Source organism: Rhea pennata, chromosome 18 (genome assembly GCF_028389875.1).
Source record: "Rhea pennata isolate bPtePen1 chromosome 18, bPtePen1.pri, whole genome shotgun sequence".
Classification (NCBI taxonomy): domain Eukaryota; kingdom Metazoa; phylum Chordata; class Aves; order Rheiformes; family Rheidae; genus Rhea; species Rhea pennata.
The window spans coordinates 2,384,174-2,409,945 of NC_084680.1; the positions used below are offsets into that span (position 1 = coordinate 2,384,174).

Here is a 25,772-nt window from a genome sequence, read left to right on the forward strand (position 1 = left end):
AGGGAGGAAAAGCCGGCACACGTACATCACCCCCGGTGGCAGCTCAACCTGGAAAGCCCTTGCAGAGCTGGCTTCGGCGAGCTGGCCAGGCGCCGCTGCTCGCAGGTGCCGCAAAAGCACCCACCAATCCAGCAGCACCCGGCTGCCATCTGCTCTCCCATGGGAGACGAGCACCCTGGGGGCGACCCTCACCCTCGCCGCCGGGTGAGCTCAGGCAGAGGGTGTGGGGCAGCGGGGGATCCCCATTCCCAATCCTCATTCCCACCTTCGCAGCGAGGCGCAGGGTGGGGGCGGGGGGGATGCAGGGAAGCACCGCACCCGCCCTCCAGGAGGGGGTGCAGCCGGCCAAAGCTCTGGGTACCACGCAGGGTTGCTATGGAGACGCGGGCGCACGCGCATCCCTTCCTAGAGGGCTGCTTGCTTCTGAGATTTCACAGGAAAAAACCAAATCTGTAACGCCCCCCGCCGAAGCCAGTTGCTCTGGGGGGGCTTGGAGAGGCCGACATGAGCAGGATGCAGCTGCTCACCCCACTGGCCCAAGCCCCGAGGGGATCGCTTCAGCACAGCCCTCACCTCGAAAGGGCTCCAGCTTGGTGCTCTCCCCTCTCTTTCCTCGAGCAGAGAGGTAGCGCTCAGAGCAGGACGCGCGGAGGCCGAGAAACCAGCCTCGCAGGCAGCCAGAACTGAACATGCTGTAGGTGACCCTGCTTGAGCGGGGGGAGGGGGGTGGGGGGTGGACTAGATGATCTCCAGAGGTCCCTTCCAACCTCAACCATTCTGTGATTCTGTGAAACAACCTGTATAGCTCCAGCCATCCAATGAGTGGGACAGACTCTGGTGACAGAATGACTCCAGTGCCGTGGGGCAAGCCCCCACTGCTGCCCCAAGCAAGCCGAGAAGAGTGCTGGGCCCCATGCTAGCTGTGGGACAGCTGGGGTGATGAGGGCCAGGACTCCTGTCCTCCTGCCCAGTCTCCCCTAAGGAGCCTACATGAGCAAACTTGACCTGCTGGAAAGTAGCTCTGCAGAGAAGGACCTGGTGGACAACAAGCTAACCATAAGCCAGCAACGTGCCCTTGTGGCCAAGAAGGCCAATGGCATCCTGGTGTGTATTAGGAAGAGTATTGCCAGCAGGTGGAGGGAGATGATCCTGCCACTCTACTCAGCTCTGGTGAAGCCACATCTCAAGTACTGTGTCCAGTTCTGGGCTCCCCAGTACAAGAGAGACATGGTGCTACTGGAGAGAGTCCAGTGTAGGGCTCTGAAGACGATCAGAGGGCTGGAGCACCTGCCCTCTGAGGAACGGCTGCGAGAGCTGGGCCTCTTCAGCCTGGGGAAGAGAAGACTGAGGGGGGATCTTATCAACGTGTATAAGTACCTGAAGGGAGGGTGTCAAGGAGATGGGGCCAAATTCTTTTCAGTGGTGGCCTGCAATAGGACAAGAGGCAGTGGGCACAAACTGACCCACAGGAGGAATTTCTTTGCTATGATGGTGACAGAGCACTGGAACAGGTTACCCAGAGAGGCGGTGGAGTCTCCTTCTCTGGAGATATTCAAAACCCAGCTGGACATGATCCTGCACAACATGCTCTAGGTGACCATGTTTGAGCAGGGCAGGTGGACTAGATGATCCCCAGAGGTCCCTGCCAGCCTCAACCATTAGGTGAATCTTCCAGCTTTTGCATGGCCTCTGGGGCTCTTTCCTGAAGGCTCCGGTGAATATCTCATGGGGCTGTTTGAAATGCAAGGGCTGCCACAAATAACGCATGGGCCCTGACCTGGGAGGGGTGGGAAGCTCTCGCTCTCTCCTTCACTGCTCTGAGATGCTCAGGGAGCAGCGAGCTAAGAGAAACATCCCAAGAAAGCAGCTCAGCTGCTGGGAGCATGTCCAGAGGGAGACTGATGGTGACAGCCTGGTCCCCCTCCCCTATGCAAGATGGCATTAACGGGATTCACAGTGGTTCTTCGGGGCAGAGAAGCAACGAGGCTCTTGCCCATCAGCGGAGCAGAGCCCACAGCAGCAGCGGGGCTGGAGGTGGGCCAAGAGCAAAAGCCCAGGGTGCAACAACAGACCCTGCTGACGCCCTCCAGCAGGGCAGCACCCTGCCCATGGGCACCAGCATCAGGCACCTCCCAATTTTACACCCAGTTCATCGCCAGTGAAACCTGCCCAGGGCAAGCAGAGAGCCAGGGGATTGCCAGGTACTTCCTCCTGCCTGGTGCAAAGAGGCTGCTGGGTTTTAGATAGAGCGAAGATAATTGGGTGCAGCTGTAATTACAGTTTTAATTCACCTGCTTATTGAAGTTGCAAGAAAAGCCTGGGGCAGGGGGAAGTAAAGACATAACCCTGCCTAAAGCTAATTTGCCTTTCCAAACTACACGAAGAGTCAAAAGTCACCCATCTGCCAGGCACCTATCACTCCCAGTGCAGCCTGCACCCGAAACCCGCTGGGGCCAGAGGAAGAGGGGTGTCTCCTCATCCACCAGGTCCTGTGGACCAGCCGTGGGGAGGAGCCCCTGGAGATGTGCGGGAAGTGCTTTCTCAAGGGATCCTGTAACACCTGGATGCTCCATCCTTCTGTGCAGGCAGTGGGGTCTGATGACCAGTACCTACAGCCTCTCCCCCAACAAAGTGGAGAGAACCCCAGTGCTGGGCTGCGTGTGGAGCTGGGCAACCAGGGGACTCCCCTCCTGCTGCAAAGGGATGTTCTGCCTTTCTCCTGTCCACCTCTCTGGCCCTTCTCCGCAGGCGAGGAGCTCTTAGGAAGGCCCTCAGTGCACAGCTAAGAGCCACAGCCCCATGGGGACCTCGTTCCTTCTGGAAAGGAGAAGGTTAATATCTAGATAACGCACCATGCAGCCTTTAATGCCTTCAAGCTCTCCCCCGTTGCAAGCCCTGCTTAACGCACGTCCCATCTCCCTCCGACGGGCAGCTCTTGAGCCCTGCCTGCTGCCAACATACCCTCCCTGCAGATTGCCACGCAGGAGGCGCCTCCGCATGAGCTCCTGTTTTGAGCCATCACTGGCTCACGATGCAACCAGAGAGATGGGGTGGAGTGAAACCGGAAGAGCTCAAAGTGCCACAAGGGAAAAAAGCAAGTCAGGAAGAGCCGCCGCCGAGCAGGCCGCCCCCGGCTGCACTGCAGAGCCGAGGGCCGGTGGGCTGAGCTGCGTGGGGAGACGGTGCTGGAGGTGGCCCAAAGCGTAAGCTGACATCTCAAAGTGAGGGCTGAGATCCCAAGCGCCAGCCTGGCTCAGTGCCAGCATGAGCGAGGAGGCAGGCTCCAGCCGTGGGCACCGGTTCTCCTCGGCCCCGGCTGGCAGGGTGGGTGGGCTGCGTGACTCACGGCTCGGCGCAGGGAAAGCCGCTATGCTCCTGCAAAGCCTGGAGCTCTCCACTGCCCCCAAGCACTGCATGCAGCTGATGTCAGTCTGCGGCAGGAGCCTGATACCCAGCGAAGGGCGCTGGGTCCAGGGGGAAAAGCAGCTGGTGAGCAGGCGGCTCAGCAGCGTGGGCTGTCGGTGGGCACGCAGAGGCATGGAAGGATCCAGGATCCCAGGAAGAGACTAAGGAACAAGCACAGGTCCCACGTTCAGGTGCACCAACCCGCATTACAAGATGCCCCATCAGCTGCTGAGTAGCGTCTGAAAGGAGCGGGAAACAGCACCAAAAGGCGGTCAGCCACCAATGTCCCACAGCCAGGCTCACTGAAGCGCTGAGAGGAGGGGAAAAGCCCATTTCCTCCAGCTCACTGCTGGTAGCATGAAGGGTGTCAGCTCCCACACTCAGCAAGGGGCCGCCCACGCCAGGCTCCAGGCTTAACCCATCCCAGGAGCACCCCCGGCTGCAGGGGTGAGCAAGGTGCCCTATCCTGGCCGGAGAGAGAAATTCCGCCCAAGGTACCCCATCTGCCCTGCAGGAGCGGGTGAGATGAGCTGCATGCTGCAAGGAGACCTGCACCCCTGCACGGAGCATCGCTCCCATCCAACAGCTAGAGTGGGGGACCGGGAAAAATTCCTCCATCGCTGCTGCTGGGCATGAGCAAAAAGGCACGAAAACCTCCGTGCAGAAGGGAAGCCCCAGCATCCGTGGGTCTCCGCAGGCCCTGAGCAGCATGTGTGGCCACCACTGTTGGCGTGAAGCTTGGGGTGACAGGGAACCAAGCAAGGTTCCTTTTACCGACACAGACCAGCCCGTAACAGAGAGGAGAAGGATTGCGATGGAGCTGCACGTACCAGTGGGCGAGTGTTTCTTCTGGACGCATCGCCCGTGGTCATCTTCCACGAACTGCTGGAGGCACGGCCCGCAGGTGTGGGATCCCGGCGGGCAGAGCTCCCGGCGCTGCAGGGTGCAGTCCAGGCTCCGGGGACACGACTCCGCTGTGGAAAGGGAGGGAAAAAACACGTCAGGCGGAGAAAAAGGATCAGGCATGCTCCCTCCTGCCAGGGCAGCTCCAGGACCTTCATCAGCCTGGGCATTCTTCCATCTTGGCTACACGCAGCTCAGCTCAGGCCTGGAGCCCGCTGTGGTTCAGGGCGACAGCTCAGCAGCCCCTGTGCTGAAGCCCCATCCCAGACCGGACCTGCCGCAGGTCCCTTCCCGTGCACCCATGCTCTGACCCACCCCTGGACAAGCCTGTTCTTCCAGTGCACAGGGCAGCTCAGCTCCCGCAGAAGTTAATGAGCGCAGATAATTGCAGCTAATTGGGAGCCGACCCTTTGCCCCAGCCTCAGCCGAGCACTGCAACAGAGCAACCCACCTTTGCAAAGCAATTAGGCGCTGCAATTAAGCTCACACTCTAACGACCTGCTTAAGGCAGTTGGCTAGCTGCAGGATGAGTGGGCAGCGCTCTCCTCCCCTCCGCCATCAAGGACCCCAAGTGCTGGGACCACGGGCCTCCAGCGCGTGTTGCCCCAGCTCGGCAGCCGGGGCAGCCCAGCAGGGGCCAGCTCGCCGCTGGGCCATCTGCAACGGGGGTCTTCAGCTCCTGCAGCAGCAACTGAAATAGAACCCAGCGAATCGAATCCTCCCCAAATCATCAAAAAAAAAAAAAAAAAAAAAAAATCAATCAAACAAACAAAAACCCCATGCTTCGAAGCCTGGGCGCTGCTGTTCCAGACTGTCATAACCCCACGCTGCTGCTCTCCAGGACCCTGAGTGTCACCTTGCAGCGGGGTCTGCTGCTAGGGCTGGAGATCCTCGTGCTCATGGGAAGCTTGGAGGTCAAAGCCACCATCTCCCATTAAGATGCCAGGTCAATAGTCCCAGGTCAACAGGGCATCTCATTCGCATCTCCAAATATCCTGCTTGGGGACACCTCAAATAGGGAAATGGGGCTCCTTAGCAGGCAGCACCCTGTTTCCCTAGGATGGCAGAGGAGATGGCAAATCCGGGCTCCATCTGGGGGCTGCAAAAGGCTGGGGGCACTTGTCCCCATGCTCCTGCCAGGGAAGAGACTCGCGCCGCGAGAACAAACCCCGGCATTTTCCCACAGTGGGGCTGGGGAGGACGCAGCAGCTGGAGACCCTCTGAGACCTCAGGCGTCACGGGTGCGAGAAAGCGGGTCCTTCCTCCCCCTCTCTCCCAGGAACAGCCCCTGTAAAAAGCTTTTCTTACGCAGAAGCAAGCAAGCCAGCCCACCCGTCGCTCAAAATCAGAGGCTGCCACCGATGCAAGTGTGCTGCGCTCTGCATTACCTTGGTGATCTGCCACTGCAGAGCATCTTAAAAAAAATAAAAAAAAAAAAAAGCAAGATCTGCCCTGCTGGATGCCTGGCAGTGCCAAGTGGCCTGCGAGATCCCGTCGACACCCCACAGACCCACCATAGAGGAGAGCGGGATTCCCCAGGGGAGGCAGGACAGCTTGGGAAAGGTGGTCCCCATTCGCAAAACGGTGCAGAGCCTTGCTGGGGTGCAGAGGCAGGACAGAGCCGGGCCCAAGGGCTGAAGCCGCTTCCCCCGCGGGAGCTGCAAGCTGCAGCATCCTCAGCCAGCGCCCAGCAACCGATTAAATAAAACCCCACGTTGAATACCGAGAAGGTCGTCATCTGTGTTTGAGGAACGTGCTGTGCTTGTGCGACTGTCACGGGCAAGAGAGACAGGCACTCATCTAATTAAACTCCAAATGTTTAATCAGTCGTTATTTAGCGAGCACACGCATCAGCCCACTGCGCCGGGCTCGTGGCTCCCTGCTTAGCCACTACGGCTTTGCAAGCTGCTGGACAGCCCAGGGGCAGCTAAGCGGAGGCTTTTTCCAGGCCATTTCTGGAGAGTTTTGGTAAGAGCGGGCACCTCTGTACCGCATTCCCAGGACAAGCCAGGCACAGGGAGGAGGAGGGCGGAGGGGCACCAAGAAGCGCAAACGCCAAGCACTGGGACTGGGGTGCCGGGCGCTTGGCAGCTGCAGGGGAGGTTTAGTCCACAGACCGCAGAGTCGCTTGGGGAGCTGCCTCTGCATCTGCCGCCGCTCGCCCCCCTCGCTCGGTGGCCCCGGAGGTTGGCACGTGAGCCAGCGGGGCCCACACTCAGCTGGAGGCGGTGGGCGCCCGAGCAGCACGCTTTCCCCAGGGCCCACGGAGGAGGAAAAGCTGGTCCGGCCAGAAAACGGGACGGCTAGGTCCCGTCGTGGCTGGACGCAAGCCCGGCATCCTCCGCCGGCCCCGCGCAGCCCCCGCCAAGACGCTCCGCCTCACCCCGCAGACCCAGCGCGCGCCAAGGCACCCAGCCAGCTTTGCGCGAGTCCCACCTCCCGCTTCGGGGCCGCTCACCGGCCACCCCGGGTGAGACCTCGCTCCGCGCACCGCTGCCTCCCCGTCAGTGAGCACGTGCTGCGGCGGAGCGCACCGACGGCGGCTCTCCCGCACAGCTCGGCACCCGAGAGAGACCCCGGAGCTGCCACCAGCACCCAGGTAAGCGCGGCGGCAGTAGAGACCTCCCAGCTGCCCCTCTAGAGGCAGGTAGCACCAAAAACTAGGACCCCCCTGGCCCGCGCGTGCCCCAGGCACCAATCCCCGCCACTTGTGGGCCCACCCAGACCATTCGCTCCCAGAAGGTGCTAAGGCGTCACCGCGGCTCCCAGGCTCCGAGGACAATGTCGCGGCCCGCCGTGCTCCCCTCCGCACGGCAGCCCTCGACCGCACAGCCGCCAGGGCAAAAAACCCAAGCGGCCATCCGAGGGTTGGCCAAGGGTGCCGTGCCATTCACCCAGGCCCCAAGGAGCCCCGCGGGACACCGGGCACAGAGCGAGCGCCAGAGGTGCCGACGCATGCCCTCCTCGGGCTGATACGGAGACCCGGCTGAGACATTGAGTACTGCATTACTGATGTTTACAGCCTGGGGTAAAATGTTTCCCCCCCCCCTCCCACCGTCACATGGAAAAGCACAGCAGGGAAAAAGAAAAAAAAATAATAAAATGAAATAAAACAAAAGGCGGACATCCGGCTAGCAAAGGAGCACGGGAATTTTGCCTGCGTGTTTAACTGCAGCAGATGAAAAGATAAAAGTTGGCTTAAGAGAGATATTAATTCAGGAGAAGTCCTCTAAGAGCACACAAGCTCTGCACACAAGCAACGCCCAGCCTCGCCGGGCAAATGGTGACGTTAGCCCCCGGTGCTGAAACCAGATCCGAGACTCCGGCCGCATCCAAGCAGAGTGGTCAGGGCCCAGCCGGAGATTGCATCCGCTGCCACTCGGCGGCTCTGCCCCTCTTCCGTGGCGGCCAGCAGGTAGCTGAGCGCGAGTGGCAGCCCGGAGAGCTTCCCGCCCAGCACAAAGGGATGCTAAAGATCCCTGGCGGCCCGAAGTGGGCTGCTAACCGTGGCCTCCGGGAGATGCCGGCACCTCGAGGGAAGCCCCCGATGGGGGAGAAAGAGGCCAGGCTAAGCATCTGGGGATTATCTGGGCACGGTGCTAATCAGCTTTGGGAAGGCCAGGAGAAGAGGGACGGATCTTTGCACTACTCTCGTCCCCTCCCCATCCAGCTCCCGCGGCCTGGCCTGGCCACTACCTTCTGGGCAGAAAAGCATTGCTGCTGGCTCCTGGTGGCTCGCGCCGAATCTCCCGAGCGAGAAGGTGAGCGGAGGCAGGGCTCCTCTCAATGTCACTGGTGGCCCAGGCCCTGCTCAGCACACCTGTGCCACCCCCAAGGTTGGGGAGACCCATCCAGGAGTCTCAGCTCCGCACTTTTCCCGGGCTCACGAGCGCAGCTCGGCTGAAAGAAGCCTCCTGTGGGAAAACCACAAAAAGAGGAGGAAAACATCCAGCAAAAATCAGGTTGGGTGGATAGGATTACCCAGGAAGCCACTCCAGCCAAATAGCCGGAGATTGCTCGTGCTCCAGTTGCATTTCAGAAGGCTCTTTCTGGGCCGGGAGGCCCATCCACGTGCCAAGGATGGCGAGCGCTTGCCTGCACGGATGCCCCCGAGCTCTGCAAGCAAAGCGGACCTCAGCAGGAAGAGGATGAGCAAAGAACAGCTTCAAAGCAAGCCAGGTCATGAGGACATCTGAAGCGAAAGCCGCCGCTTGCAGACCTGAGCGTGAGCAGGGGAGGGAAGAGCACCGCGTCACGTGAGGCCGTGCCCAAATCGGCCTCCTTGCAGGAGGCAGCCGCTACCCAGCGCGGCAGGATCGCTCTGGCTCCTCGCATCCAGCCGCTGCTGGAAGCCAGCTGCTGGCTGCAGCCAGCACACGTCACAAGCCGTGCTCCTGCCTCTGAAAATGCAGTAAACTCGATTCCTCTGGCACATGGAGACAGAACAGGTCCTGCAGCTCCGGAGGGAAAAAAAAAACACTTTATCAAAACGCTAGCTTTGGAGAGCAGAGAGGAAGTGCTCAGCTCTGCTTTTTTGCTCCTAGATTTTGGAGTTGGTCACTAGGTGGGGAGAAGGGCCCATGCTCCATGTGGAGGAGCATCAGGTGATGCCCTCGGTCGTCCCACAGCCACGTGGACATCAGCAGCGCTGCTGGGTCACAACCAGCCTCTCCTGTCTGTACCCCGAATGCATGCTACAGCCCCTGAGCTGAATGGGAACGGCACAGCCCGGGGAGCGCAACGAGCAGCATCGCCTCAGAGCGATGGTCCCCAGGTCTGGCATCCTTCCTTGGAGCAAGACCAAGAGCAAAGGCCACAGGCAGCAGACCAGGACAGGGTGACTGCATGAGCTGTTTCCCCCCAGTCCTTGGCCGTTTTCAGCTCAAGTGATTTTGAGCCAGACGCCTCTTTTGCAGCCAGCCCCACCTGCTCTGTTCTCCTTGTGGGCCCATGTCCGTTTCGAACACCCGCGACATCCGTCAGCAAGTCATCCCACAGATCCACCTCCCCCTGCAATTGCAGCCACCGCCATTTCTCCGCGTCAAGCCTGGCCCCTCCTGGCCATCGCTCTTGCATGGGAAACGTGTGACAAAGCACCCAGAGACTTGCTGCGTTTTCACGTTCCTGGGAACTGAGCGCATGGCACGAGCACATGAACAAGCTGCAGACAGAAACCTTTCAGGGTCCCAGTGCCTGGAAAGGGTCTCATCCAGCAGAATAACGCTGGGGCCTGCACACCAGGCCCCGCTACCTTCAGGATTAAGCAGTACATTATGGGCAGGTATCCTTGGCAGGAACACTATTTCCAGGCAAAAACTCCTTTGCATGCTGGAAAACACCACGTGTGCCCACATGCCAGTGCACAGGGGCTGCAACACAGCTTCTCCCATCCCTCAGTCCAGCCCTGCTCACGCGGCCCCGCTCCCTGCTCAGAAGAGCTCTCCTCGCCATGCACCCTGGGGCAACAGTGGCGTGGACGGACGGACAGACGGATGAGGTTGCGCTGAGCAGCACCATCCTGTGACCCGCGCTAGGGTGCCACACGTCCCCCAACTCGCCTCCACGCTGCTGGACCACCATTCCCGTCGTCTCGCACAGCGAACATCTTTTTCAGCACAGCACTTCCCAGGCCGCCAGTCCGTGCTGGAGGTCGTAAATAAATCATCCTTTAAAAAGCGCCTTGCTGCTCTTTGCAGCTTAAAACACTTATCTGTGTTCTTGTTTATCAGGTTTTGCTCAAGCCAATATCAATCTGCTGGGCTTTTATCCTTTTATCTGCCCAGAGTCCTTCTGGCTTAGGTTGCGTTTGCTGCTTTGTGGGAGGGTTTTTTGGTCATTTTTTTGGTTTGTGTTTGTATTTTTTTTTCCAAATCAGGCAGACTCAGCACTCACAGTCTCGCTTCACCAGCCTGGGGACACAGAGATCCCCACGCAGATTCGCTCTCTGCAGGACCGGCTTGGCAGTGCTTTCCTCTGCAGTCCTGCACCCTCAGCTGCAACACCCACTTAGAAAAAAAATAATAAATCTGAGCTTTGCAAAGCAGGTTTCCTTCCTCCCTGCCCAGCAGAACAAAACAATACACGGCAGACGGGCTTCCTGCTCGCGCGGCGGGACACAGCGCTCCCAGCCTTGTGCTCAGGGCTCGGCACGCTGCGGCCGCGCAGCTGCGTTCGCCCCCCAGCTCTGGCAGAGGGGACGAATCCAGCCTAAAAAGCAACAGGAAAAGCCACTGAGTGCAAAAACCAGGCTGAAATGCAAACGGCTCAAGAGTTTTGAGCCGAAGTTCACTGTGCCTCGAGCGAGAGGGGGAAGACGCGCGGTTCCCAACGTGTCGGCTGAAGGTGGGACGACGGATGTGGACCAAGGGCCAAGCTGGAACAATGCAGGGAGCCGGGCTCCGTGCTGTACAGAGCAGCATGGGGCAGGGGACAGCAGCCTCTGCCCAGATTGTTCCTGGGGCACATGCCATACTGAGGACACGCAGGGCCTTGCAGCCCTGCTGCAAAAGAAATCCCTCCCTGAAACACTCTCCTGATTATGTTTCCGCCTGTAAAGGTGCCTTTGGAGACGTGGCAGGCTGCTCCCCAGTAAGAAATGGTGAAGGACGAGGAGCGACCGCCTCCAGGGCAGTGCAGGAGCTCTGCCTGACCTGTACGGCCCTACTGCACGCTCCCAAGCTCAGGCTGCTCCAAAGCAACTCAGCAGGCATCATGCAGGGCACCAACCCACAGCATTTCCCATATCCCAGAGACTAAGTCAAATCAGCCCTAGTCACCTGGGGGAAACGCAAAAACTTCAAAGATGGGGTTCAGGGTTATCCTCTCAGCAGAGCGAGAGAAGCAGGGAGTCCCAAGAAGCACACGTGTAGAGGAGGAACCCACCTTAGAAGACATACGTGGTATTGCTAGAGGAAACCCAAGCTACAAACACCCCCAAAATTTAAGGAGCTCTCGTGCCCATGGACCTCAGAGCCCGGAAGCAGGGAGCACCAGGCAACCTGCTGGTATCAAACTGAAGGAGTAGGATTTCACGTAACTGCTATTAAAACCCTTTATTGGGCAAAAAATTACTCTTCACCGCCTTGGCATTCTGCCTAGCACATTAAGGAAACAGAAACAGGATTAATGGGCATTGCAGGAAGGGGATACGGCACCGGGATGGATGAAAACAACTGCAAACCGCAGCTTCAGACCCTGATGGAGTCTCACAAACCAAAGCCTGCCCGCTCGCCCTCCACCGCTTGTGCTCAAGGCCACCTAGCCAAAGGCATGTGCCTGTTTAGCAGATGCAAGCGCAGAGCCATGCAGTGGCAGAGGACACAAACCTATGCCCTTTCTACTGCCTCACGTGCTACGTCATCTCAAAAATGCATTTCAAGAAGGTCACACCATCATCTCAAGGTGGTGCGACCACCATGCATCACCTGGGGAGAAGAGAAGGACCCTAGGGACCACTGTCACCTTGTCGAGCTCTCCAGTGGTACACATCTCTCCCTAGGGTGCATACTGCAGCGGGAATCAGTCACAGAGCCCTTCCCCAGCACACGTCACCCCTTCCCCCAGACCACAGCAAAATAGGTCTGTTCCAGTCGTACTGAGCCGAAGAATACACCTCAGACCCCCAGCATTTCCCAGTGACCTGCTGGGTTTGGGCCAGCCCCAGGACCTTGCTGCCTGTTTCTACTTGCTCCTTACACAGTCCGGTCTCTGCAGCGTCTGCCGGCTGTGCAGCTTTGAGGAGGATTAAACATTTCATCCCTACCCATGCCAGGGCTGACTCTGCAGCATAAGGGCCTGCTTCCAGTCAGAAGTGCTTCACTTCAGATTTTCAGGAAGAGAAGCAATTAAAAGACAGACACGTGCTGTCTACGATTTGCCTGATGCAGACCAGGCAACGTGTACCCCAGACGTAAGGCCTTACCCTGGCACAGGCGTGTGACACCACAGTGCCTCCAGGTCTGCGTGGAAGTGGAAAGTGGCCCCAGCTTAAAACACCAGTATGCATTCTTGTTTATCAAGCTTTGCTCAAGCAAATAGCAACCTGCTGGGCTTTTTTATCTGGACTAGGCTGCGGTTTGGGTTTGCTTTGTTTGTTTTTTTTTTACTGGGTAGACTCAGAGGTCTGGCACAGCTTGGTGGATAAAACACACAATGAAAGCCTGTCCCCATAAAGCTGCTTACAGGTGCAGGGCTCTTTGGGGTGCAGAAGTGACACCAGCTGGGCTGTGTCATCCTCGATGCTGCTGCTGGCCTGCTGCAACAGGCTCCATGGCCTGGTCCAGGTGCATACGGGGAGCAGAGGACACGGTAAGAAGCAGGGGATGTCGAACGGCCCAGCCTGACTGCCCCTGGAGATCTGCGGCCACGCAGAGAGGTATATGGGGCTGCTGCAGCCACCAAGACATGGTCCCGTCTCTGAAGGAACCACACAGCACCCAAGTGCCAGCATGCACCCTGCACAGCCCAAGGACAGGGATAACCTGGCACCTCTGTCACAGCTACCAACCAAGCTGCAGTGCAGCAAGGAACCTCCCTCTATGCACATACTCGCGTAACCTGTCTCTGCCCAGTGTCCCAAAGTGACTTCCCAGGAGACTGGGCAGGTGATTCCTGCAAGTCCTGGCTTCCTGCAGTCCTGGCCTGGCTTGGAAAGGCTCCTTCCCTCCTCGGGCAGGGCCTTGAGGAGGTGGCAGAGCCCTAGACACTGCACGGATGCAGGGGAGAGCTCAGCCCTTCGCCTGCTTAGGCGCCTCTAGCTCCTCAGCCGACTGCAAGGGAGAGCTTGCTCTTCTCCCAGCTTGCCTGTCACCTTGCAAGGTCCTTGCGCTGCTTGACATGATCCCGCTGCAGACAGCACTCTCGTGGCGGTCCTCAGCTGTGTGAAAGGGCTCTCTGCATTCAGCAGCTCTGCAAACCCAGCAGCACCTCCCAGCAAAGCTCACTTGGAGGAGCTTGGGCTCAGTCCCAATACATCTGCGTGCCCCAGACCACAGGAGATGTCTGAAGCCTGCAGGATCTGGCTAGGATCATTTTAACAGTGGTGAGAACCAGAGAAGAGCCACTTCTCATGGGTGGGCAGACATGCAAATGCATTTCCACTTACCGAAGCCGGGCCCAAACTTGCAGCCTCTCTGCTCTTCCCCAGCTGACGCTTGGAGGCTCTACCCACCAGCAAAGGCAAGGAAGAGCCTGCTGATAGAGGCTTACCATGAACCCACCAGGCAGGCGTCTTAAGCCCCGGGAGCTCACCCAGTCCCATGCTGTGGGCACCAGGCAATAAGGGACAAGAGGCAGACTCCCCTCCACAGCCTGGGTGAGCAGAGCTGGCTCTCCTTCGGGCACTGCCCGTGCAAAGGCTGAGGAGCAGGACAGCTTTTGCAGACCTCAGCCTGGAAGCCGCAGAGGCCAATGGGACCGTTTGGGTGCGAACAACAGCCTCAGCTCCCACCAAACCCTTCCCTGTGGACATTATCGCTGCGTGAGCAGCAAAGCGCTGCTGAAAAGGAAGGAGGAAGAAGAGAGGCGAATTGACCTCACCCAGACCAGGCGCACAAGGAATTTGCACGCCCTTTGCACAAGCCGCCCAGAGCTGGGGCCGGCAATCAGCCGCTGGGGCTGGGAATCAGCCGCTCCGAGTGGATTCGTGCTGCCCACGCTTGCAGTGATTTAAATAAAAGCCAGGAGCAACAGATCCCTGGCTAACCACAGCTGCTCCCACCGGGGCCAGATGCTCTTCAACAAGTTAAAACCCTCCCACACCTTACTGGCTTCCCACGCCACCAGGAGACATTTTGAAGCCTTTACTAAAGAGGCACCAGGCACAATTTTGACAGTCTCCTAGTAAAAGACTCTCCTGCAGCTAAGCAAGAGCAGCAGCACGTGGTGCTTCACTCCAGGTCAGGAACATCCCAAATCTTTGTCCACCTTGCCTCCACTGCCCAACATGGTGGCTCCCAACAGCTCAGGGATGGGTTTCTCTCTGAAAACAAGAGACCAGAGACAAGGCCACCAAACACCAGGTCCAGGAGGCTACAGGCCCAGCATGCCAGCACTGTGCACAGCTTCCAACCCGGGGGCTGCAGCATGCAAAACCGACTCTCGCAGCCTTTCAAACTGCACCACCGGGGCAGGCAAACTGCATCATGCCAGTAGTTTAACAGACATGTGAGCCAAAAAGCTCAAGAAAATGCAAGCTTCAAATCACCCCACCTCCAGAAAACCATTTGATCTCTTCCAGCTGGCTGGGCACAAAGACTGCACCTGCTTAGACACAACCACTGGAGCCAAAGAGGCCTCAAACAAGCGGATGAGATGGCGATAAAGACTCCCTGGAGAACAAGCCTCGAGTCCTGCACCACGGACTTGCAGGTTTTGCAGGCCTCCTGTGCCATGGGAGGGATCAACGCTGGGTGCCCCCAACCCTGTGTCACCTGCTGAGACACCTGCACCAAAAGCTGTGTCCCGGAGCGGCACGGAAAGCACGGCACCCAGGGCATCTGCAAAAGGGCTGCGACCAGTGGCCGAGCAGCGGAGGAGCCACTCTGAGATTTCTCTGTGTTTTTATCCACCCTAGCAGGCAGCTGATTCATGCAAACCCTCCCGTTTGCAGCCAGGAAGCCAAGAATTAGCACCACAAGCAGCAGATCTCCCCTCGGCAGCCACACACGGCACCCAGAGGAAGGGTCACGTTACAGACAGCTTATCAGGGCTTCTCTTTCCCTGGGCTTAGCAGGCTGCTCGGAAATAATCCCTGCCAGATGCAAGATGATGAGCTCCCCAAAACAAAGCTCTCCCTTCCTCCTGCCTCCTCTTTCATCACACAAGAGCTGACGGCTTCTAAGAAACGCTCCTCGACAAAACCTCGCTGGGCTGTTACTGCAATGCCCCAGGATCCCCACAAAATCCACGCATGCCACCTGCACGTGCTAAAAGAAACACCTTCCCCATGTTTTTCCCTCTGCCCAGAGAAAGGATTGCCACGTCCTTTCTACAGGAAGGAAGCTGAAGCTAGAAGTCCATAGGGACATCTGTGCCATGAGAGCGGATGGGCTGGTCCACGGCAGGGCATCTCCAGCACCCTGGCACGGACTCCCAGCAGAAAGCCCTGCTCACAGCACGTGGCTTGGACAAGTGTGGCTCACTCTCCACGGTAAAGCAAGCCTTACTCCTCCTGGATACTCAACCAAAGGCTTTGATGTCTTTGCTATCCATACAGGAGATCCACCAATAACACTGCGTGTGCTTAAGGTGCTCAGCAGTCACCTTGCATCAGCTGGACAAAAAATGGAACAAGTGAGATTTGGTGCTTTACTGGTGGGAATAGGCAGGCAACTGGACATTAATGCTACCTGCTCTGGCTGCAATTTTTCCTTTAATACAAGACATACAAGTGGGAGGAAATGGCAAAACACACCACCACATGCTATGGCAATCCACTTTCAATCTCCCTATCTTGGACCTCTGGCTCAGATGGGAAATGAAACATTCTATCTGAGATTGTCAATGCATTTTATTTCTGTCCAAAAATGTCAAAAAACTAAAACCCCAAACAAAACCCCAGCTCTATTTTCCCCAAAAGAAAATACGGCTACGGCCATGCATGCAGTGTGGTTCCTTGGAACTTCCTTCCCAATTCAGACTTGCACAAAGTATCAAAACTCCAAAACCAAGATGTACCCAAATTCGCCCTGCTCCAAACGGTGCACACTAGCCCAGGGCCAGGAAACGGAGCTGGCTGCGAAACAGGCTCCTGCCCTGGGGCAAGGCACAGCTCGTTGCACATCTGCTCAGCTCAGACCTGCTGTGAAATCGCCCTGATGCACCTCCAGGGCTTGGTCTGCAACACAAAAGCATTCAGTGATGTGAGCTTGTTCAGCTCCGTGAACTGTCACCACCCAGAAACACAGGCTACACAAGCTTCAGGCATTTAACAGGCAGTTTCTTCTCATTGCAATTACTGTTAGTTCATGTAAAGGCTAATTACAGGTCTGCTGTCTCCAACTGATGCTCTTATTACCCTGTAACAGCTGGGGCAAATGAAAATGCCCTGAGTTGAGGCATCTCTTGGAGAGGCGAAGCAAGGCCTGTCGTGCGGATGGGTCCACGTGCTCTCCTTCACGGGGAGGACGCAGCTGGAGGCATCGCTGGCTGGCATATTTATAAATCCCAGGCTGGAAACAACACCTGGTCCAAGCCCAGCCAGCAAGACCCATCCCCAGGACCCAGCACCTTGGTCTGGGTTGGGGCAGACACGTAATGGACGGACCAGGGACCCTGTCATTCCTCCCTTCCAGGCAGCCAGTGGAGATAAAATCCCCACCCAGTCTGAATCCTGGCGATTACAGAGGGAAAGGGCATCACAGTAACACAGCAGATGAAGGTGGGGGACAGCCCGCCAGCCACATTATTCTGTAAATCCGTGGTCTGGCAGCTGACTTCCTACCCGCAGCGAGTCCAGGGCTAAATCCGTCCCTACCCCAAATGCTCCCACAACTAAAGAAGCACATGGGAGACGCATAAACCGATTACTTCCTTTAATTCTCTGATGGCCCAGAAGAAGGGCTGTTTCAGGCAAATGTCTCTAACTTGTACTTGCACTCTAGGAAGGGCCTAGAAGTGCCCCCCATGGAGAGCCAGAGCCACCACAGCACCTCCAAATTGTCCCAGGAAGCTTCCTCCAGGCAGACCAGCTAAGAGGATGACAGCTGAGTCTTGCTCCAGAAGGGGAACACGTTAAACCCAAAACCTCAAACATGTTTCCAGATCCCAAAAGGCAAACCCACATCAGTGAACAGAAAGGGCCCTATAATACAGCTCCAGCACCCAGCACTGGCACCTGGACCAGACAGATGAGCCATGAGCAACACGGAAGAGCTGCAGTACAAACACAAGGAAATGGGCACCATCTCCCAGGATACAGTGGCAAAGCAGCAAAAATTTGCACGAGTAATAACGGCCCAGGCTCTTCTTCACACTTCCTGAGGGAGTAACTAAGTCAGCATTGGGCTGGGAGAAATTGCCATGTGACAAGAACAACAAAGGTGCAAACTGTCCTTGGCCCCCAGGAGGTCCACTGGCACAGAGACGGTTAAGAGAGCTGTTCGGCATGGGAAAGTCACAGATGCACACAGATATGCCTCTCTGACTGGGAAGAGCACGCTCTGGGATGCTGTCACAGTACTTGCTGATAGGAAAGGCTTCTCCCTGCACATTTGAGCTACAAGCAGCCACTTCCGACCCCACTTTGCCTTTCAGACTAGGTCTCTTCATCTGCCTCTCAATAGCTCAAGAGTATGAATGAGATCAAGGTTTCCTTGCCCTGGCCAAAGGAGAGTGCAAACCAAGGCTTGGATGGGGAATGCCTGTGGAGAGAAACATGGATTTCAGGGACCCCCAACAAGTCATGAAGAAGAGGGATGAAAGAGCAGTTCCTCCAGCCTGGCCCTTCGGCTCGCCAGGCCAGTGCCAAGGACAGGGAATAAAGTTCAGTAAACGATCCACAGCTCTGGCTGACATGAGAAGGAAAGGAAGAAAGGTTGCAGAGTGCAAGGGAAAGGCAAGCCTGGAAGCTAGTTAAGCCACACAAAGGGCGTTTCGTGCCACCCTGAGGAGCAGTAGCCTGTCTGCAGGCTGCATGGCTCTTGGGGATGGGCACTGAGTGCTGCGCAGGGCCAGCAACTGGCATAGTGGCCATGGCTGCAGCTCCACTGCAGCTTCTTCTACCACTTGTGGTCTCTGCAGTGTTTTCCTTCCTTTTCCACGGGAAGAAACCAAGGGTAGGATTTGCCCTCAGTGGGTGGAATCAAAGCCCAAGGAGGAGGGATCTACTTGAGCACTGCTCCTGAAGCTCTTTCATAAAACACCCAAAACCTCTCCCTCGGCAGCAAGGGGAGCCAACGGCACCAGGGACCATAGGAATTGGTGCTAGCGAGTGGAGGTATTGCAGAGATCAGAGATACTCTTCAACAATCTTCTGTTTGCCTGCATACAAAACACTGCTCAGTAATATCCCCTGGCACGGGTGTTGATCCAGAGCTAAGGCAGGCCACCTTTAGGGGTGCCTGAGTAACCGTATCTCAAGGTTTCCATGCATCTCAGGCTATCCGAGATGGATTATTTTTTCATGGCAGAAACAAACAGAGCAGATAAAACCCCAGGGAACTGGGGGGGAAGGTTGTCTCCCAAGAAAAACTGCACAGAAAATTAAGCTCAGGAGCAACACTGAGCCAACCAGGTCCCAGGGGATGAGCATCCCCCACAACTGAATAGCACAAAGTATTTGGTCTGTACTACGATTTGACAGAAGATACTATTACTCACAGCCTGCAGGGTGGGTTAAAAGCAATGGGCTGGCTGTATACGGCAAGGACAGCCCGGGAGCCCAAGTCTCCTTCTCCACCTTGTTTCCAGCCTAAGTGCCATCAATTGCTCAGACTTGCTCTGCACTTCACTGCTAAATGGGATAATTGACCACCATGAACAAGATGATTCAGACGACCTTCTCAGCGTCTTAAGAAAAAGCAGTCCTTGGAAATCCCTGCTTTCTGCAGACAGACTCACAGGTCTGTGAGCTGCCCAGACACATTAATGTGGAGACCTGCATTACATAGGGGAGCTCAAAGATCAGCCCCTCTGCTCACCTTAGGCATCATGCTAGCATATGGGAAGCTTTCCAGGGCAGAAACTCTCCTTGAAGGAGGGAAGAGACTGACACAAGCACACCATCAACCCAACCATTGTCTGCTCCCAAGAGATGCTTGCAGTTGCCCCAGTTTCAGAGTTCAGGATAAGGAATAGCTTATCCCACCGCCCACAACCTTCAGGGAAAGCTTGGAGAGAGGCCAGTGGGGATTTCTTCTCCACATGCGCCCATGGACACAAGGAAGCCAACCCCACACAGATCCTAAGAGAGCAACCTTCCGTGCCTAGACCCTGTCAAAACTCACTTTGGATCAGGTAATCACAAAGAGGACAAATTAAAAGCAGGGAGACTGACAATCCTATCACACGCTAAGCAACAAAGACTTTATAGGGCAGAGAGCCAGAAAGATAACTCTCCCCTTATTTTATACAACTCTAGACCTTGAGAACTCCCTGCATCACTGCAGAGCCGGAATATCCGATATCAGTAATAATGTTTGCACTTCCACCTCTATCTCCCAAAATGTTGTGCAGGGAAGAAAGGGAGAGCGAAGTCCGCAGTCCCTTTGTGTTTTCCCCGAGAAAGCCGGGCCAAATGCATCACTTGGACTAAAAATGACCACTTGGATTTTGCTGAACGGTTTCTCTAGGTGCTTCTGCTTCAGACGCCTATCTGCAGCAGGAGAGCTGGGGTTTGAAGTCCTATTAAAAAGAGGTTCTCTCCTGTTATTGAGCTTCTGAGCTGGAAAATCTTTAAAAAATAATAATAAACCAAACTTGGTAACCAAATTATTCAAGAAAGAATTAGAAGTCAGACTCTCACTAACGCTCCAGGAAACTAGCCAGAAAATCAGCTTAGGCAATACCAGCATTTCTACCAGGTTAGGCAACACCAGCATTTGTACTGGATGATATACGCACTGGATAAAGAGAGATGTGGGGGAAAAAACAAAACCATGGACTCCTGGCTACATCACCAACAAAGCCAGCACGCTCCACTGCCTTCCTCCATTCCAGATCAACCTGATTTGTTGCTGAGCAGCTTGTTGCAGGTGAGAAGGTGCCAGCCAGCTGGAAAGGGGGACACGTGCAGTTTTCATCTCCCATCCTCTGTTCACCCCTATCGCAGCTGCTATCAGCAAAGAAGTGCTCAAACCTCTGTCTGCCAGCCTCCAGCTTCACAGTGGCATAGGCAAGATGAGGGTGTCACCATGCCACCTGTGCTTACCAGAAGATGCTGCCTACTTGAGGAGCCTTCTGGTCACAGCAGAGAAACCAGACAAAGCAGGGGAGGAGGAAACGTTCATCTCAGTTTGAAGTAGGTTTATTGAAGCAGCTGAGGCAGGAGGACCTAGGTACAGTGGTCCAGGACCTTCCCCCCAGCTCTCTCCTTGGTAGGTCTAGCTTCACCCACACACAATATGGAGCAGGAGCTGTATCTGTGCCCTGCCATTTATACCTCGCTCTGAAGTGAGAACAAGCTGTTTCCAAAGAAAGCAGAGCTCTGCCCCATCCTCCCAGAAAGGAAAACCTACAAAACTGGCAGAAATAGCCAATACTTCCCCTCTGCACTTTTCTCCATGCAGCCAGGAAGGACGGTCAGTTTTTGGGGAGGAAGGCTGCAATGCTTGCAGGGTCCACTTTAACCTTATAACCACAAGGGAATTGCTGTAACTTCCCCTCACTGTCCGTTACACGCAGGCCACACAAGGAAGCAGATTGGACCAAACTTCTTCCCACAGCCGGCATCACTGGGAGGCTCCTCGGGCAACCCCAGCTGTCTGAAAAGCTATCTGAAGAAACCAGCCCGGAGATCCCCACTGCTGCAGTGGGCACACGGCCCGGGCTCATCACTCCCCTGCCCTCCCCGACGCCGTGTGCAGAGCAAAACCAACCTCCTGGCAACAGGATGCTGCCGTCGGCATTTTCAGGCTGTAGGACACCGCTACTGGAAACGGTGCAAAGAGGCGTTGCCTACCTTCTGCTTGTGTGAAAGCCCAAAGATGGCAGAAGCTTAGGTCAAGCTTCTAGATATCATGCTGCAAAGCTACCAGGCAACCTTGGCATAAACCCTCCGCCCGGCTCCTGGCCAGGTTTCTGCATCTCACACAGCACTCAACCCTTGCAGTGCACATGCTGCCAGTGCCAGGTACTATTAAAGGCAGGCAGCTGCAGCTCGAAGCAAACGCTAGCCAAAGGTGATACCTCCAACTCTGCCTGAGAATGATACATTCAATTCAGAGTACTGAACAGCAAACAAGGGGCTGAGATGTCCTCCTAAATCTACAACCTGACCCTACTTTTGCTGGGAACATATCATAACACACTTGTGAGGATAATCCAGGGAGGCACAAGAGCAGTGAAGATGCCAGGGTGAGGTACTTGTTATTGGGGACACTTGTCCTTTGCACAGTTTTGCCTTGTTCAGAGGAAGTTTACTGTTTCCTCTGCCCTAAAAGCTAAGTAACTCATAAAACAGTCAGCTCTCAGCTGGCCACTCGCAGCCTGACCAGGCTCCGTGGTTGACCACTGAATGACCATTTGCTCCATGTTGCTTCTTGGAGGCAGCTATACCATCACTGGTTATCTTGTACTTCTGCTTAGCTACAGCCCAATCAAAGAGCCGGACGTAGAGGGTCCAGCCAGCTACAAGGCTCCATGAACTCTCCTTCCCGGCCCTGGCTGGCCCATGCAGATGGCCTCTGCATGCCTTCAGGCCCAGTGCCCAAAACTTGAATAATCAGGGCAAAACTCAACGCCCAGGATGACGCAGCCATCACTGCCAACTCCATGAGCAGCCCTGGAAGCACAAGATTGCCTGCTGCCAGAGGGAGACCCCACCACCCTCGTTGGTCCAAAACAAGTCTCCTAAGCGGGCTGTCCCCACCAGCACGGCCATGGGATGAGCTCCATCAGCAAGCCAAGCCCAGCCTCCGCTGTCAAGTTCATGTTTGTTCCACCTGAAAAGTTCTTTGTGAGGGAGAAATTTCTGCTTTGAAGCCCGCAAGCACAGAGAAACGGCCACGGTTTGCAGCAGCCTCAAATTCAGAGCCAGCTGAGCTTGGGCAAGGTCTCCGGGCATAGGTAGCTACCCAGAGCATCTCCAGAATCTGCCTGGATTTGCCCAGCACCAAGCCTGCCCCGGACAGCCCTCGCTGGTGCTCCAGGAAGCCCAAGAACAACGTTTGACCTGCAAACAACGCGGCGAGCACAAGGTGCTCCCTGCTCTCTGCGCGCTTTCTACCGCCAATGAGGCAGAAAGCACTTAATGTTGGAGCAGAAATGCCCGGCGTCCCCACTGCCCAGGATACCACCTTCGCAGTGGCCATCCCACGTGCCTAGGGACGCTGCATTCGCTCCCAGGCGCCTCCTGCGCCCCGTAAAGCCGGCGCACTAAAAGCACTATAACAAACCCACCAAAAACCAAAACAAAAAAAATCAATTAAAAAATACATTTAAAATACACCCTCTCCACTTTAAAACACAAAAGATGAGCAAAGGCAGATTGTAGTTGGGAGGAAAATGAAAGCCACAAGATTTTTCACTCCCCTATAGAAAAGTAACTAACTAACTAAATAAATAAACCAAACAGAAAAGCTTCTCGTCAACATTTTAGCCTTTGCAAACACTGCTTCTCTCAAAGCGCGTAATTCTTCTGACAGGTGAGTAAACAGCACATTCGCAAGCTGTCACCCAGGCGGAGGGCGGGCGGGCGAGCCGTCCCTGCCCGGCCTGACGCAGCTGCGTGACAGCTCACTGAGACGGCTAGCTCATGAGAGTTTTGGGTTTTTTGGTGTTTTGGGGGATTTTTTTTTAATAAAGATGGGACCCCCCCCCCAAAAAAAAAAAAAAAAAGCCAGAGCTGGAAGTGCGGTCACATTTCCCACACCAGGAGCCCACAAGGCCACCATGGCGAGCAGCTCCAACCTCAAGACAAGCCAGCTGCTTGCCCTGGCTCCGCCACGAGCCTCGTCCCAGCAGCAGGCCCGCTGCTCACAGAGTGCCTGCTGCTGCACCCCACATGCCCTCCCACTGCTCGCAGGGTGCCTGCTGCTGCATCCTGGGAGCAAGCCCACTGCTCGTGGGGTGCCTGCTGGTGCACCCCACATGCCCGCTGCTCATGGGGCACATGCTGCTCACGGGGTGACTGCTGCTGCATCCCGGGAGCAGGCCTGCTTCTCGTGGGGCGCCTGCTGCTGCACCCCATGCGCCCACTGCTCATGGGACACCTGCTGCTGCACACCATGCACCCGCCCACTGCTCGCGGGGCATCTGCTGCTGTGCCCCATGTGCTCGCCCGCTGCTCGCGGGGTGCCTGCTGCTGCGGCCTGCACGCCTGCTGCTTCCACAGCGGCTGCAGAACCGCCAGCGGTGCGGGGAGCGAACATGTCCACATGTCCATGACCCAGAGGGGTGTCTGGCCCCAGAGCTCCCCAGGCTGCCCCCCCCCCCGAGTGAGGCCCACTCCCTCCATGCCACGGCCACCAGTGGGGACTGGCTGTTGGGGCGGCGATGGCACGGCACTGCAACAGCCAGGCCTGGACACCCTGCCGCCCACCACTCCTGGGCTGGGGGTGAGGGGGGCTTTCCTGGGATGAGTGGCCCTCGGGGGACATGCAGCCCAGACCCCGGCAGAAGGGGACAGCATTGAGACCTCGGGGGGACAGCCCAGGGCCCCCTGGGGGGGAGGCGGGGACCAGGGGGTCCTTTGTTGGGGGGGACAGACAAGGACGGTGCTGACAAGGAGCCCCAGGTTCCTCAAGGGAGAGAGTGGAAACAAGCAGCTCCAGACCACCGTGGGAGGAAGGGAGGGGACACACAGGTCTTTCGGGATGGGGGAGGTGACAGGCGGGTCCTTCGGGATGGGAAGGGTGACAAGCGGGTCCGGGATGGGGGGAAACAAGCGGGTCCTTCGCGGAGGGGGTAGGGAGAACAAGCAGGTCTTTCGGGGGAGGGAGGGGGTGACAAGCAGGTCCCTCGGGGGAGGGGGGGCAGCAAGCGGCCCCGGGCCACCAGGGTAGGACACCAGTGGGTCTTTCGGCGGGAGGGGGGGACGAGCAGGTTCCTCGGTGGCAGGGGAGGGGGGAACAAGCGGCCCCGGGCCACCGCGACGGGAAGGGAGGGGGACGCGGACAAGCGGGTCCCAGGGGAGAGGGGGACAAGCGGGTCCCTCGCGGGGGAGGCGGGGGACAGGCGGCGCGGGCCCACAGGCCGGCGGCGCGGCGCGGCACTCACCGGCCTGGCCGGCGGCGGCGTGCAGGCGGCAGGCCCCGAGGACGGCGAGCAGCAGCAGCAGCGCTGCGCGGCGGGCGGCGGCGGCGCTCCGGGCCGCCGCCATCCTGCGGCGGCGCGGGCAAGCGACGGGGCCGCGGCGGCTGCGGGCGGCGCGGCCGGGCACGGCGGGGCGGGGGCGCCGGGGCGGCTCCCACCCACGGGGCGGGGCTGCGCTCGCCGCGCCGGCGCCGCCCGCCCCCACAGCAGCGGCACCGGGAGCCGAGCGCCCGGCGGCCCGCGGGCCGCCCCCGGCACTGCCCTGCCGGGCCCCCCGGTGCCGCCGGGGCGCCGCCGCCGCCAGGGGCTAAAGCCCTCTGCGCTCCTTCGGGACACGTGTGCGGGGGGCCCCAGCCCCGTCGGGATCGCCGCTGGACACCCAAACTCACCCTTGCCCCTTTGGGACATGTCCGCTGGGGGATGCAGCCCCGCTGGGATCGCCGCCGGACACCCAAACTCACCCACGCCCCTTCGGGACATGTGTGCAGGGGGCCCCAGCCCCGCCGGGATCGCCGTCAGGCACCCAAAGCCCACATGAACTCCAGTGGGGTCAGCCTGCTGGAAACCAAACCCATCTGGGATCGCTGCCAAGGCCCAAACACCTCCTGCACTGCTCTAGGATTGACCTGCCAGGACCCCCCCAAAACTGCCCTGGTTTCACTGCCTGTGGCCCAAAAGCCCCTGCATCCTATTGGAATTCTCCTGCTGTGCTCCCTGACCTCTCCAGGACCAGCCTACTGGGGTCCCAATGTCTGGCACCCAAACCCCACTAGTGCCCCTTTTGGAGCACTCAGACCAATCCGACCAGGATCACTGCTGAGGCCCATAGTACCCTGCCCCCCTTTGCAGGGCCCAGCGCCCTGCCTCTGGGGATCCCCTTTTCCACACCTTGATCCCCAGGTATGTGCATGCTCCCGTGTGCTGGGGGCATCCCGCAGACATTGAGGGATGCCCGTGTGCCAGGGGAGGCACTGGTGTCCAAGCCCATCCTTTTTTAAGCCAGTCTCCTGCAAAATGTGGGGAAACTGAGTCAAGCAACGAGGCATAGTCTTGCCCAAGGGGCTGGTGCCAAACCAAGCGGCCAATTTAGAGGTAATACAATAATGCTGGAGAGAGCAGGTCTTGGCACAGGATGGTGCCTGGATGAGAAGTGGGATTTAAATGGTGAAACCAAACGATGTTTGGAAGTCAGAAACTCCCAGTCCCACTCTCCTGGTGCCTCATGTGCTGTCCATGCGCCCCCGGACAGAGGCAGGGCATTGGGTTGATCAACACTGCTGGCAGCCAGCTGCCTGCCCTGCTCAGCCACCAGCAGCTGGTGAGAGCTTGGAACTTGTGGGCAGATCTGCCTGCAGCATTGGGACCAGAGGGAAGGGGCTGGCCCCGCTCCAGATTACTGTTCACGGCCAAAATGCAAAGCAGGGAGGCTGCATGACACTGAAGCGCTCCACATCCTTTTCCAGCCTGGTAGGCCATTGGTGCAGCAAAATCAACCATGCCTTTCTTGTCCTCCAAACCACCCTTCCTTTTAACATGTGCATTTTCCAAATGCT

At 57.3% G+C, this 25,772-nt stretch overlaps 1 protein-coding gene and 1 long non-coding RNA gene across 2 annotated transcripts in view; one reads left to right on the plus strand and one right to left on the minus strand.

Annotated features, from left to right (window-relative positions):
- The window catches only part of NPDC1 (neural proliferation, differentiation and control 1), a 33,568-nt gene extending 9,282 nt beyond the window's left edge, over nucleotides 1-24,286 (minus strand). Inside the window, exons 1-2 of the mRNA XM_062591297.1 lie at nucleotides 24,184-24,286; nucleotides 4,236-4,379 (exon numbers count right to left, since the gene is read on the minus strand). Of these exons, the coding sequence (XP_062447281.1) occupies nucleotides 4,236-4,379; nucleotides 24,184-24,286 (247 nt within the window). The remainder of the gene's footprint in view (nucleotides 1-4,235; nucleotides 4,380-24,183) is intronic.
- Nucleotides 6,781-22,544, plus strand: LOC134148738 (uncharacterized). Its single transcript, XR_009960267.1, has 2 exons — nucleotides 6,781-6,907; nucleotides 20,650-22,544. It is a non-coding gene; the product is annotated as an uncharacterized LOC134148738 (long non-coding RNA).
- Nucleotides 24,287-25,772: the final 1,486 nt, after the last annotated feature.